The 14,080-nt window shown below is 44.2% G+C and overlaps 1 protein-coding gene across 3 annotated transcripts in view; it reads left to right on the top strand.

Moving 5' to 3' along the window:
- The window catches only part of LOC121584642 (cAMP-specific 3',5'-cyclic phosphodiesterase 4D), a 300,239-nt gene that overhangs the window by 261,229 nt on the left and 24,930 nt on the right, over window positions 1-14,080 (top strand). For all 3 annotated transcript variants that reach the window (XM_041900645.2, XM_041900648.2, XM_041900646.2), the window contains exons 2-5: window positions 5,063-5,254; window positions 7,577-7,613; window positions 7,802-7,878; window positions 8,750-8,799. In XM_041900645.2, the coding sequence (XP_041756579.2) occupies window positions 5,063-5,254; window positions 7,577-7,613; window positions 7,802-7,878; window positions 8,750-8,799 (356 nt within the window). The remainder of the gene's footprint in view (window positions 1-5,062; window positions 5,255-7,576; window positions 7,614-7,801; window positions 7,879-8,749; window positions 8,800-14,080) is intronic.

Below are 14,080 nucleotides of genomic sequence, written 5' to 3'. Positions count from 1 at the left end.
GTCCTGGAGTGGCCTAGCCAGTCTCCAGATCTCAACCCCATAGAAAATCTTTGGAGGGAGTTGAAAATCCGTGTTGCCCTGGACAGCCCCAAAACATCACTGCTCTAGAGGAGATCTGCATGGAGGAATGGGCCAGAATACCAGCAACAGTGTGTGAAAACCTTGTGAAGACTTACAGAAAACGTTTGACCTGTGTCATTGCCAACAAAGGGTATATAACAAAGTATTGAGAAACGTTTGTTATTGACCAAATACTTATTTTCCACCATAATTTGCTAATAAATTCATTAAAAATCCTACAATGTGATTTTCTGGAGAAAAAAATTCTCATTTTGTCTGTCATAGTTACGTGTACCTATGATGAAAATTACAGGCCTCTCTCATCTTTTTAAGTGGGAGAACTTGCACAATTGGTAGCTGACTAAATACATTTTTTCCCCATTGTATGTTTGGGGAGTCTCCCACATGCCTTTTGGCGAACACCAAACGTGTTTGCTTATTTTTTTCTTGAAGCAATGGCTTTTATCTGGCCACTCTTCCGTAAAGCCCAGCTCTGTGGAGTGTACGGCTTAAAGTGGTCCTATGGACATATACTCCAATCTCCGCTGTTGAGCTTTGCAGCTCCTTCAGGGCATGTCTTTGGTCTCTTTGTTGCCTCTCTGATTAATGCCCTCTTTGCCTGGTCCATGAGTTTTGGTGGGCGGCACTCTCAGGTTTGTTGTGGTGCCATATTCTTTCCATTTTATAATAATGGTTTTAATGGTGCTCCGTGAGATGTTCACAGTTTTGGATATTTTTTTATGACCCAACCCTGATCTGTACTTCTCCACAACTTTGTCCCTGACCTGTTTGGAGAGCTCCTTGGTCTTCATGGTGCTGCTTGCTTGGTGGTGCCCCTTGCTAGTGGTGTTGCAGAACAGGTGTATATATACTGAGATCATGTGGCACTTAGATTGCACACAGGTGGACTTTATTTAACTAATTATGTGACTTTTTAAGGTAATTGGTTGCACCAGATCTTATTTAGGGGCTTCATAGCAAAGGGGGTGAAAACATATGCACGCACCACTTTTCCGTTATTTATTTGTTTGAATTTTTTGAAACAAGTTTTATTTTTTATTTTTATTTGACTGCCTTCATGACTCGTGACCACCGGTGTGGTGGTAATATGGCCACCGCAACATCCCTAGCCATGCCTCTCAGCCTCTCTGCCTCCCAGGCCCTGCCTCTCAGCCTCTCTGTCTCTCTGTCTCCCAGGCCCTGCCTCTCAGCCTCTCTGTCTCTCTGTCTCCCAGGCCCTGCCTCTCAGCCTCTCTGTCTCTCTGTCTCCCAGGAGGCCATGCCTCTCAGCCTCTCAGGCTCTGCCTCCCAGGCCCTGCCCTCAGCCCCTCTGTCTCCCAGCCCTGCCTCTCAGGCTCTGCCTCCCATGCCCTGTCTCTCAGCCTCTCTGATTAATTAAGGTCACTGATTAGTTAGGAACCCCCTCACCTGGTTGTATAGGTCTTAATTGGATACAAATTGAAAGGAGAAACCAAAAACACTCAGCCCTCCATGGAATGAGTTTGACACCCCTGCTCTAAGGCCTACAGTATCTGCCTCTCTGCCTCTCTGTTCTTTGCTTCCTAGGCCCTGTCTCGCTGCCTCTAAAGTGCTTTGCAGACACCAACCGGAATATCGCAGACTACCCCACCGAGTACACCATTGTCCCTTTAGTCAAAGCAGCTAGTGCCTTCACACAGAGGGCGAACGCCGCCGGTGATCTTAGCAATAAAATAAACAAACGTCAACGTGCAAAAAGTGAATCTCTATAACACCATAATCATGCTTAAAAACGTATTTCCATGCTACATAAATGATTAATCCATTAGATTACAGTTAACTAAAATGTACGCTTAATCCAGTATAAATTAATGTATAGAATGTATTATACAAGAGGCAACATTTACAAATTCTACAGCACAACGGCAGAGTCATGTCTGAAGTGTAAAACTACTAATGACTCAATAATTCATGCCTTCTGGGAATGTTACAAAATCCAAAGTTATGGATGGAGTTGGAAAGATGGATGTTAGAGGTATTGCAATGTAAATTTACTTTCAATTCGTCTGTCTGTATATTTCAAGACATGACATATGAGGGTGCAGTGAGATAACTGATGGGTTGGACAATACTCTTCTCATCAATTATCTTTTAAAAAACGTATACTCAAAAACTGGAAATCAGCCAGTTCACCATCGTTCACGCAATGGAAAGGTCAAATGCTTTATTATCTAACAATTGAAAGAGTGTGGGCGACGGAGAGAAACAAAATAGTGAAGTTTGAGACCATGTGACAGAAAGTGATGCGGGCGCTGGAGATAAGTGTGGGGGGCAAGTGGGTCTGGGCAGGGGTGATGTAGTGATGTTTGTATTTGTATGTGTATGTTTTGTATTGTTTATAAAATATTTTTAAACATCTTATAAAAATCAAATAATAATAATAATGATTAATCCAAAAATAGATGAGAAAACAATTATTTTTATTGTTAAACGTGACTCTGTAAACTGATAGTGTTAGCTAGCTAGTTAGAGTGGAAAAGTTAGCTGGTCCTGCTGTTGGACTTACTGCTGACGTGTCACCACGCAGACTACGTTTGTACAATGTTATTGATTACTGCATTGTTGGGTTTAGAGCTTGCAAGAAAGGCATTTCACTGTACTTGTGCATGTGACAATAAAACTTGAAACTGAAACTTGAATTTCGGCACCCCGCCTAGGCTTCATTGAAAATGAATGGGCCACCACGTCCGCCGCGCATCATACCAGCTGTATTTCTGTATTTTGAAAGTTATATATCTTGAAAACTTGATTGCTGGCATGCAAAACATTTTGGGACTATATCAACAATGGACTAATGAAACAAATACCAAAATATAGTTTTTGGGTGGAGTTTTCCTTTAAGGCCTATCTGCCTCCTAGACCCTGCCTCTCAGCTTCTCGGGTCCTCCCTGCTCTGTCCTCTGGGTGAACACTGGGCTGAGGAGATCACAGTCTTATAGCCACATGATTACCCATGAAAACATTCATGGAATGTCCTGTGTTCTTTAGCAGAGCACATCCTAAAATGCTTCCCAGGTGCTGGATTGAGTGAACAGTTCAAAGAAAGCAAAGTTTTGACCTGCAATGAGCCTTATTGGTTAAGTCTTGGTATGTCCTGTGTGACAGCAAATGGTAACGCCAGAATATAATTATGTGTGCGAGAGATAGACATGCTGGTATTCTGGCTGTGGAGGGCAGTCTTAGGTGGAGCGGCATCAATAATGTGTGTGTGTGTGTGGGGGTGCGCGGGGGTTGTCGGGCTGAACCCCTGGCCTGGTGCAGTTGCAAAGCTACCGGTGATATACCAAAGTTACCGGAATCTTCTGTAATCTGTTGCAATCTATATCTGTGTCCATATTTTCCATGAGTTTCTAGAGGATAGACCTAATGGTGCAAGAGAAAATAGCCATATTAAAAGCATCTAATCAACAATGGCATTATTTTCAATGAACTATGCAACTCTTCCAACTATAGTCTTCTTTCACAACGGCCACCAGTTTGGCCCCAAAACATTTACATGCTGTTTTGGGGCCAATGCTGAAACCCTCATATTAAACACCAATGGTATTCATCAAGTTGATGGTTTATATTTGGGATCATGTTTTACAGCTTTGTCATTATTATCAGATTTGTTAACATATATTTTACATGTGAAAAGTCCACACAGAGGGCCAGAGATAATTACAGATTGTGATAATCTGAAGTACCCAAAAAAGGCCACTAGAAGATGTCATCTGATAAAATTCCATGTATTCCTTGAAAGTTAACAAAATGCAGGTAGTTTACTGGTAAACTTCAAAGGTTTTCAGTAATATACCCTCTCTTTGCAACCCTACCCAGGTGGAACAGAGTGTAGGCAGCAGGCCCTGATACACAGAAGGTTGGTGGCACCTTAATTGGGGAGGACGGGCTCGTGACCCTGGTATTAGGAAAGGAGCAGGTTGATGGTAGAAAATACTTAAATGATACACCACAATATAATCACCATCAGTGCTATATTTGAATATGTGACTTGATAACATTCCTTTTTTCATAGTGACATTTTAATAAGCTTGCTGAGTCTCATGTCATTTTAACTCTTTGTGGAATCACATGGTTCTATAAGGGAATCCTACAATTAAACACAGATTGAATCAGTGGCCAATTTTGATGTCATGTATTTCAATCAATAGGAATGTTCATCAAATTCCAGAATCTGCCATTGGATTTGATTGTAAAGTCAAAGAGAGAGGCTCTTCATCCAGATGATAGAGGAAATATGCTGTTCTGTGTTTGTAGAATTTCAGGGCAGACCGAGTGCATAATCTGCTGTACCCACAACAACATGTCATCAATATACACAGTGATGAACACAGAATCAGCTGACCCTCAGCTCACACTGTTCCCTTTACCACACACACACACGCACGCATGCACAGAAGCACACACATTATCACCACAGCTTTTCTCATCACATAGCTGACAGTGGTGATTACGATGACGATGATGGTGATGATTACGATGATGATGATAGGGACTTTGATGATGATGTGTCTGGTGCTACACAGAGGGTAATCCCTTCAACTGCAGGATTACAGTAGAGCCAGGTCTAGTTACCCATGTAACAGGTCAGATAACCCTGGGTGACAGGTGAAATCCCAGGTGTGAGGATCATCTGGGGGGACACTAAGGAGCGGTGACATCACAGGGGGATTACGTCATTGTCCCAGGTGGTGGCTGTGATCCAATGAGTCATTGTCTTTGTCAGAGCTGTGTTACTCACCACGTACAGCTACAGTACTGGCCTGAGATACAGTTACCACATAAAGGCTTTTGGATATTATTCTGGCTGTTTGAGAGAATGTTTAGAAACCTAAGCGACCTGCACAGTGTTCTTTAAAGTACAAACTAACAAAAAGCCAAACAGACATCCTGTGTTTCTAACAGCCACACTTTTTAATGATTATGTCTAATGTTTCCTCTCTCTCTGGTTGTTGTGTGACAGTTTCGATGTGGACAACGGCACATCGTCGGGGCGCAGCCCACTGGATCCCATGGCCAGCCCGGGGTCTGGGCTCATACTGCAGGGCAACTTTGTCCACAGTCAGCGGAGAGAGTCCTTCCTCTACCGCTCCGACTCGGACTACGACCTGTCGCCCAAGTCCATGTCCAGAAACTCCTCCATCGCCAGTGACATGTAAGTGTTTCTTTCTCCAACTGCCTCTCTGTTCATACTCAATCTCTCACTTGTTCTCTTTCAGTCGATCATAGCTCACCTATCGCCCCATTCACACACACATTATCTTTCTACACATGCATTACTATTTCTCTCACTGAAGAGAGGGAGTGTTTTCATAGGGGTTATATATGATGTTCATACTGAGTCCCTTTACTTTTTTTCCCCAGTTGACACATCCAGAGCGACTTACAGGAGCAAGTAGGGTTAAGTGCGTTGCTCAAGGGCACATCAACAGATTTTTCACCTAGTCAGCGACCTTTCAGTTAGTGGCCCAACACTCTTAACCACTAGGCCACCTGCCACCCCATTTACCATACAGTGTTAGATGTTTGTTTTGTTCTTTTCTTTCTTTTTTCTTTTTTTTTCTTGTCACATACACCAGATAAGTGAAGTGTGTTGTTTTACAGGGTCAGCCATAGTAGTACGGCACCCCTTTACTCTGGAGGCCAACTGTTACTCTGGAGGCCAACAGTTACTCTGGAGGCCAACTGTTCCTCTGGAGGCCAACTGTTACTCTGGAGGCCAACTGTTACTCTGGAGGCCAACTGTTCCTCTGGAGGCCAACTGTTCCTCTGGAGGCCAACTGTTCCTCTGGAGCCCAACTGTTCCTCTGGAGGCCAACTGTTACTCTGGAGGCCAACAGTTACTCTGGGGTCCAACTGTTACTCTGGAGGCCAACTGTTACTCTGGAGGCCAACTGTTACTCTGGAGGCCAACTGTTATTCTGGGGCTTATCGTTGAAGTACAGTAAAATTTGAAACCGATGTCTTTGCTATCTAACACTGACATGAAGGCCAAACACAGTATATTCTGTAGAAAAATAGGCAATCTTTAATGGACAATTTTTTTATTTTTTATTTAACCTTTATTTAACTAGGCAAGTCAGTTAAGAACAAATTATTATTTACAATGACGGCCTACCCCGGCCAAACCCTAACCCGGACAACGCTGGGCCAATTGTGCGCCGCCCTGTGGAGATGTCTCTAACATATATGTCTCTAAGGAAATAATTTACTGACAGAATCTTATAATTTAGAAATTTCTCTGGTGCCTCTATGTAAACAGTTCTGTCTGCAGATGTAAAAATAAAAAGTATCCTGCTGGGTACTAGCTAACAAAGACCAGTGTTAGGGGCTGGGGGGAGGGAAGAGAGGAGGAGAGGGAAGCTGGAATGCAACCTCTCGCCTAATCTCTCCCCCTCTCTCTCTCTCTCTCTCTCTCTCTCTCTCTCTGTCTCTCTCTCTCTCTCTCGCTCTCAATTCAATTTCAATTTAAGGGGCTTTATTGGCATGGGAAACATATCTCTCTCTCTCGCTCTCTCTTTTTCTCTCTCTCTCTCTCTCTCTCTTTCTTTCGCTTGTCCTCTTTTTTATGCTCTGTAAAAGTATTTTCCCCTTTACTGAAAAGCTACGATATAGAAGGATGTTAGGGAGGAAAAGAGGATTGAGAGTAGCGCTAGTGTAACGTTTTTCATTGTTGTTCAAGGAAAACTAATCTATATCTATAGCCCACATGTTCTGTCCCTGACAATTGTCTGGATGGTCTCCCCAAGGATCATGATAATGGTAGTGTAGAGGGTGTGTTAAGGTCAAGTGGATGTCATCTCTAATGAACTCTACTTTAGAATTCAATGAATGACGCCAATAGAGGTACTGTATATGTCATCAATAACATCCAGGAACTATGCCCTTAGTCATCAATGATTCAGTACACGTGACCTTACACACACCCTGGTACAAGCAGCTGCAAAGTGTCTGCCTCTGCAGTAGTTTACTAGTTTACCTCTATGACCATAACTAGTACTGCTACTAATGAAATGCCAATGATAGTGTACACAACCTTGGAGCAGGTGATTTTCCGTCATGTCTTTTTTTTCTTCCCGTTCCCTCCCTCCCTCTTTCTCTAAGTTCAGAGGTCAGTATTTGTGGCACATTCCATCCTAGTCTCCTAGGATGAGAGCGCATGATGCCACCCCCCTTACATTGTGCCCTCAGGCTTGTGACAGCATAGGAAGGGGGTGGGGATTGGGGGATAAAGCGAGGATGGGGTGGGGGGATTGCACACTGTTTTACACCCACGGGAATCACCAGGGAGACAGTGATTTAGAAGGAGAGGAGGAAAGAGTTTTGTTGTGGTCATTGTGACCAGTGTCAGAATCATTTCATCTGTCACTGAGCTGGTGGAAATTTGAAGGTCATGTTTAGATCTGTAGATAAAGGTGTGTCCAGGTGTGTCACAAAATAAAATGTAACCTCTCTTTATCTTGGTCTCTTTTTGCAGTCATGGCGATGATATGATTGTAACACCTTTTGCACAGGTGAGCAATGGCCCACATGCTAAACAAGTTGTATTGTGTTGTTTTGCTGCCTAATTCCTTGGGGAAACCACAGTAGAGTATGATATCATGATATTGTGCAATAGACACAGGCCCATTGTTCAATCACTGTTCAAACATGTGAGATTATTTTGAGGGGTTTAATGTTAATCTGTCCTGATCTCCTCCAGGTTCTGGCCAGTCTAAGAACTGTACGGAATAATTTTGCTGCATTAAGCAATTGTTCACAAGACAGAGCGTCCAACAAGTAAGTCTTCAGAAGCATACACTGCATGTACTGTATACACAATGAATCAGTATTTACTGCTGTGGAACAGTCTAGAGCAAGGCACCCCGCTAACCAATTTAGAGACAAATATTAGTGCTGTTTGTCTTTTTTGGGGCTATGTTTAAGCAATAAGGCACGAAGGGGGTGTGGTATATGGCCAATATACCACGGCTAAGGGCTGTTCTTAGGCACGAGTGCCTGGATACAGCCCTTAGCCGTGATATATTGGCCATATACCACAAACCCCCGAGGTGCCTTATTGCTATTATAAACTGGTTACCAACATAATTAGAGCTGTAAAAATAAATGTTTTGTCATACCCATGGTATACGGTCTGATATACCACAGCTTTCAGCCAATCAGCATTCAGGGCTCTCACCACACAGTTTATAAATGTATTTATATGATGATATCTCCAAATGAAGTCTCCCGCTATGGTGTTTTGTTAAAAACGGCTTCAGTACTCCCCATGCTATCTCTCTTTGGTCTGCATGCTATACCACCAGGCACTTGCTGCTGCTGCTGCATTTTACACAATGTTGTGGAGAAGACGTGAATGTCACTCCTTTGCTGTAGTTCTCCCCCTACTGTTCTTGACTGGGACTACAACAACAGCAGCACCACTCAGTAAAGGTGCCCCCCGCCATATCGCTCCTGTTCAACGTGAGATCTCTGATGAATAAGGACTGATTCAGCTGGACAGGGAACGGTGCAGCACATTTCCCTCTGTTAGTGAGACAGAGAGGGGGAGAAAGAGAGGGGGAAGATAGATAGGGGAGAGATAGGAGGTAGTACAGTAGTGTTGTTTTGGGAGATGTATCAATGTGTGTTTTGTTTCTCCCCACACCAGGAGATCACCCATGTGTAATCCACCACCCATCACCAAGACCTCCTTCACAGGTACGCTGATAGTCTTTAAGTGTGGTCTTTGTGTATGTTAGTGCGTGTGTGCGTGTACTGTATGAATATGTTGATTCTAGTGAAAGGAGGGAGAGAGAATGCTCTACCGTTCTACAGCAATATCGCCCATTCTATCAGCTGTGTAAAAGGCAACAGCCCTTGATGATGGTGTCATGGCATGCTGATATGACAGATAGGGGGATGGGAACTGTCAGATCAGAGATGGAGGATGATGACACAGACATCCTTTAGGGGTAAGCCAAACAACAGGACACTGGATAAAAGCCATCCATGTTTAGAAGAGATACGCCTGTAGCTACAGTATAGCACAATGGGAATCAAAAAGCATATAGGCTGCAGGACAGTGGTTAGCAACCCTGGCACAGTATGACCAGCAGCACTGTTTGATTTATGTCTGTCTGTCTGTCTGTCTGTTACAGTGGGGAGAACAAGTATTTGATACACTGCCGATTTTGCAGGTTTTCCTACTTACAAAGCATGTAGAGGTCTGTAATTTTTATCATAGGTACACTTCAACTGTGAGAGACGGAATCTAAAAAAATCCAGAAAATCACATTGTATGATTTTTAAGTAATTGATTTGCATTTTATTGCATGACATAAGTATTTGATCACCTACCAACCAGTAAGAATTCCAGCTCTCACAGACCTGTTAGTTTTTCTTTAAGAAGCCCTCCTGTTCTCCACTCATTACCTGTATTAACTGCACCTGTTTGAACTCGTTACCTGTATAAAAGACACCTGTCCACACACTCAATCAAACAGACTCCAACCTCTCCACAATGGCCAAGACCAGAGAGCTGTGTAAGGACATCAGGGATAAAATTGTAGACCTGCACAAGGCTGGGATGGGCTACAGGACAATAGGCAAGCAGCTTGGTGAGAAGGCAACAACTGTTGGCGCAATTATTTGAAAATTGAAGAAGTTCAAGATGACGGTCAATCACCCTCGGTCTGGGGCTCCATGCAAGATCTCACCTCCTGGGTCATCAATGATCATGAGGAAGGTGAGGGATCAGCCCAGAACTACACGGCAGGACCTGGTCAATGACCTGAAGAGAGCTGGGACCACAGTCTCAAAGAAAACCATTAGTAACACACTACGCCGTCATGGATTAAAATCCTGCAGTGCACGCAAGGTCCCCCTCCTCAAGCCAGCGCATGTCCAGGCCCGTCTGAAGTTTGCCAATGACCATCTGGATGATCCAGAGGAGGAATGGGAGAAGGTCATGTGGTCTGATGAGACAAAAATATAGCTTTTTGGTCTAAACTCCACTCGCCGTGTTTGGAGGAAGAAGAAGGATGAGTACAACCCCAAGAACACCATCCCAACCGTGAAGCATGGAGGTGGAAACATCATTCTTTGGGGATGCTTTTCTGCAAAGGGGACAGGACGATTGCACCGTATTGAGGAGAGGATGGATGGGGCCATGTATCGCGAGATCTTGGCCAACAACCTCCTTCCCTCAGTAAGAGCATTGAAGATTGGTCGTGGCTGGGTCTTCCAGCATGGCAACGACCCGAAACACACAGCCAGGGCAACTAAGGAGTGGCTCCGTAAGAAGCATCTCAAGGTCCTGGAGTGGCCTAGCCAGTCTCCAGACCTGAACCCAATAGAAAATCTTTGGAGGGAGCTGAAAGTCTGTATTGCCCAGCAACAGCCCCGAAACCTGAAGGATCTGGAGAAGGTCTGTATGGAGGAGTGGGCCAAAATCCCTGCTGCAGTGTGTGCAAACCTGGTCAAGACCTACAGGAAACGTATGATCTCTGTAATTGCAAACAAAGGTTTCTGTACCAAATATTAAGTTCTGCTTTTCTGATGTATCAAATACTTATGTCATGCAATAAAATGCAAATGAATTACTTAAAAATCATACAATGTGATTTTCTGGATTTTTGTCTCTCACAGTTGAAGTGTACCTATGATAAAAATTACAGACCTCTACATGCTTTGTAAGTAGGAAAACCTGCAAAATCGGCAGTGTATCAAATACTTGTTCTCCCCACTGTATGTATGTATGTCTGTCACTCAGCCTTGTGTGTAAAGGCTTCTGTGCCTTGTGTGTAAAGGCTTCTGTGCCAAAGTGCTGTCAGGCCCCATGCTCCATCCCCTGACTGATAGGTCATAGCCAGTCCCTACATTCCACACACCCCTATGGAATCCTGCCAGCATTATGTCGCTACATTCCACACAGCCCTATGGGATCCTGCTAGCATCAGGTCACTACTGTACGTCTGTGGCTGGGCTTAGCAGGACTGTGTGACCCCTCACCTTTCACTACCCACTGTAGAAGTGACCTGGGTATACAGTGATAGGAGGTCAGTGGAATGACATTTAAATCAGTGTGTCTAACTAACAAACCATGAAAGGGACCGTGAATTCACTAGCAATGCACTTAATATACCGGAGCCAACCAACAGAACAGTGAAATGTCAATATCAAGTTAGCTTTCATATTGTATTGTATGAAACCTGTAAGATACAGATTGTGGGTAGCCTTTGTCAAAGAGGAGAGGAGAGTCGTCCACTTCTTCTTCAGCATACGGCTTCTCTCTGAGGTGTTTTTGTTAGGGAGAGGCGACAGGGATAGAAGCCCAATGGACCAGAATAGACCTGTTCTTGAAGGGCACTTCTCCTTGCCCTCTAGCACTATGTAGGGCTGACAGGGTGAGCAGCCAATTGTGTTAGTAGGTCCTGTAGTAGGTCCCATACTCTGATAGTAGGTCCCATACTCTGTCAGTAGGTCCCATACTCTGATAGTAGGTCCCATACTCTGTCAGTAGGTCCCATACTCTGATAGTAGGTCCCATACTCTGTCAGTAGGTCCCATACTCTGATAGTAGGTCCCATACTCTGTCAGTAGGTCCCATACTCTGATAGTAGGTCCCATACTCTGTCAGTAGGTCAAATACTCTGATAGTAGGTCCCATACTCTGTCAGTAGGTCTCATACTCTGATAGTAGGTCCCATACTCTGTCAGTAGGTCCCATACTCTGATAGTAGGTCCCATACTCTGATAGTAGGTCCCATACTCTGTCAGTAGATCCCATACTCTGATAGTAGGTCCCATACTCTGTCAGTAGGTCCCATACTCTGATAGTAGGTCCCATACTCTGATAGTAGGTCCCATACTCTGTCAGAAGGTCCCATACTCTGATAGTAGGTCCCATACTCTGATAGTAGGTCCCATACTCTGTCAGTAGGTCACATACTCTGATAGTAGGTCCCATACTCTGTCAGTAGGGCCCCTACTCTGATAGTAGGTCCCATACTCTGTCAGTAGGTCCCATACTCTGATAGTAGGTCCCATACTCTGTCAATAGGTACCATACTCTGTCAGTAGGTCCCATACTCTGATAGTAGGTCCCATACTCTGTCAGTAGGTCCCATACTCTGTTAGTAGGTCCCATACTCTGTCAGTAGGTCCCATACTCTGTCAGTAGGTCCCATACTCTGTCAGTAGGTCCCATACTCTGTTAGTAGGTCCTGTATTAGGTCCCATACTCTGTCATTAGGTCCCATACACTGTTAGTAGGTATCATACTCTGTCGGTAGGTATCATACTCTGTCTCATAGTCTGCTCCTCTCACACTCAGGGTACTGTAGATCTCCTATTCTGATAGTAGGTCCTGTAGTAGGTCCAGCAATCTGATAGTAGGTCCTGAGTAGGTCCCATACTCTGTTAGTAGGTCCCATACTCTGTCAGTTGGTCCCATATTCTGTTAGTAGGTCCCATACTCTGATAGTAGGTCCCATACTCTGTCAGTAGGTCCCATACTCTGATAGTAGGTACCATACTCTGTCAGTAGGTCCCATACTCTGATAGTAGGTCCCATACTCTGTCAGTAGGTCCCATACTCTGTCAGTAGGTCCCATACTCTGTTAGTAGGTCCCATACTCTGTCAGTAGGTCCCATACTCTGTTAGTAGGTCCTGTATTAGGTCCCATACTCTGTCATTAGGTCCCATACACTGTTAGTAGGTACCATACTCTGTCAGTAGGTCCCATACTCTGATAGTAGGTCCCATACTCTGTCAGTAGGTCCCATACTCTGATAGTAGGTCCCATACTCTGTCAGTAGGTCCCATACTCTGTTAGTAGGTCCAATACTCTGTTAGTAGGTCACATACTCTGTCAGTAGGTCCCATACTCTGTCAGTAGGTCCCATACTCTGTCAGTAGATCCCATACTCTATTAGTAGGTCCAATACTCTGTTAGTAGGTCCCATACTCTGTCAGTAGGTCTCATATTCTGTCAGTAGGTCCCATACTCTGTTAGTAGGTCCCATACTCTGTCAGTTGGTCCCATACTCTGTCAGTAGGTCCCATACTCTGTTAGTAGGTCCCATACTCTGTCAGTATGTCCCATACTCTGTCAGTAGGTCCTATAATATGTCATTAGTCCCCATACTCTGTTAGTAGATCCCATACTTTGTCAGTAGGTCCCATACTCTGTTAGTAGGTCCCATACTCTGTCAGTAGGTCCCATACTCTGTCAGTAGGTCCCATACTCTGTCAGTAGGTCCCATACTCTGTCAGTAGGTCCCATACTCTGTTAGTAGGTCCTGTATTAGGTCCCATACTCCGTCATTAGGTCCCATACTCTGTTAGTAGGTATCATACTCTGTCGGTAGGTATCATACTCTGTCAGTAGGTCCCATACTCTGTCAGTATGTCCCATACTCTGTCAGTAGGTCCTATAATATGTCATTAGTCCCCATACTCTGTTAGTAGATCCCATACTTTGTCAGTAGGTCCCATACTCTGTTAGTAGGTCCCATACTCTGTCAGTAGGTCCCATACTCTGTCAGTAGGTCCCATACTCTGTCAGTAGGTCCCATACTCTGTCAGTAGGTCCCATACTCTGTTAGTAGGTCCTGTATTAGGTTCCATACTCCGTCATTAGGTCCCATACTCTGTTAGTAGGTATCATACTCTGTCGGTAGGTATCATACTCTGTCTCATAGTCTGCTCCTCTCACACTCAGGGTACTGTAGATCTCCTATTCTGTAGTAGGTCCTGTAGTAGGTCCAGCACTCTGATAGTAGGTCCCATACTCTGTCAGTAGGTCCCATATTATGTTAGTAGGTCCCATACTCTGTCATTAGGTCCCATACTCTGTTAGTAGGTCCCATACTCTGTTAGTAGGTCCCATACTCTGTCAGTAGGTCCCATATTATGTTAGTAGGTTTCATACTCTGTCATTAGGTCCCATACTCTGTTAGTAGGTATCATACTCTGTCGGTAGGTATCATACTCTGT

The sequence above is a fragment of the Coregonus clupeaformis genome, chromosome 16, assembly GCF_020615455.1.
Source record: "Coregonus clupeaformis isolate EN_2021a chromosome 16, ASM2061545v1, whole genome shotgun sequence".
NCBI classification, from domain to species: domain Eukaryota; kingdom Metazoa; phylum Chordata; class Actinopteri; order Salmoniformes; family Salmonidae; genus Coregonus; species Coregonus clupeaformis.
Note: the sequence above shows the minus strand (reverse complement) of the source record. Positions and strands in the feature narration are given on the sequence as shown.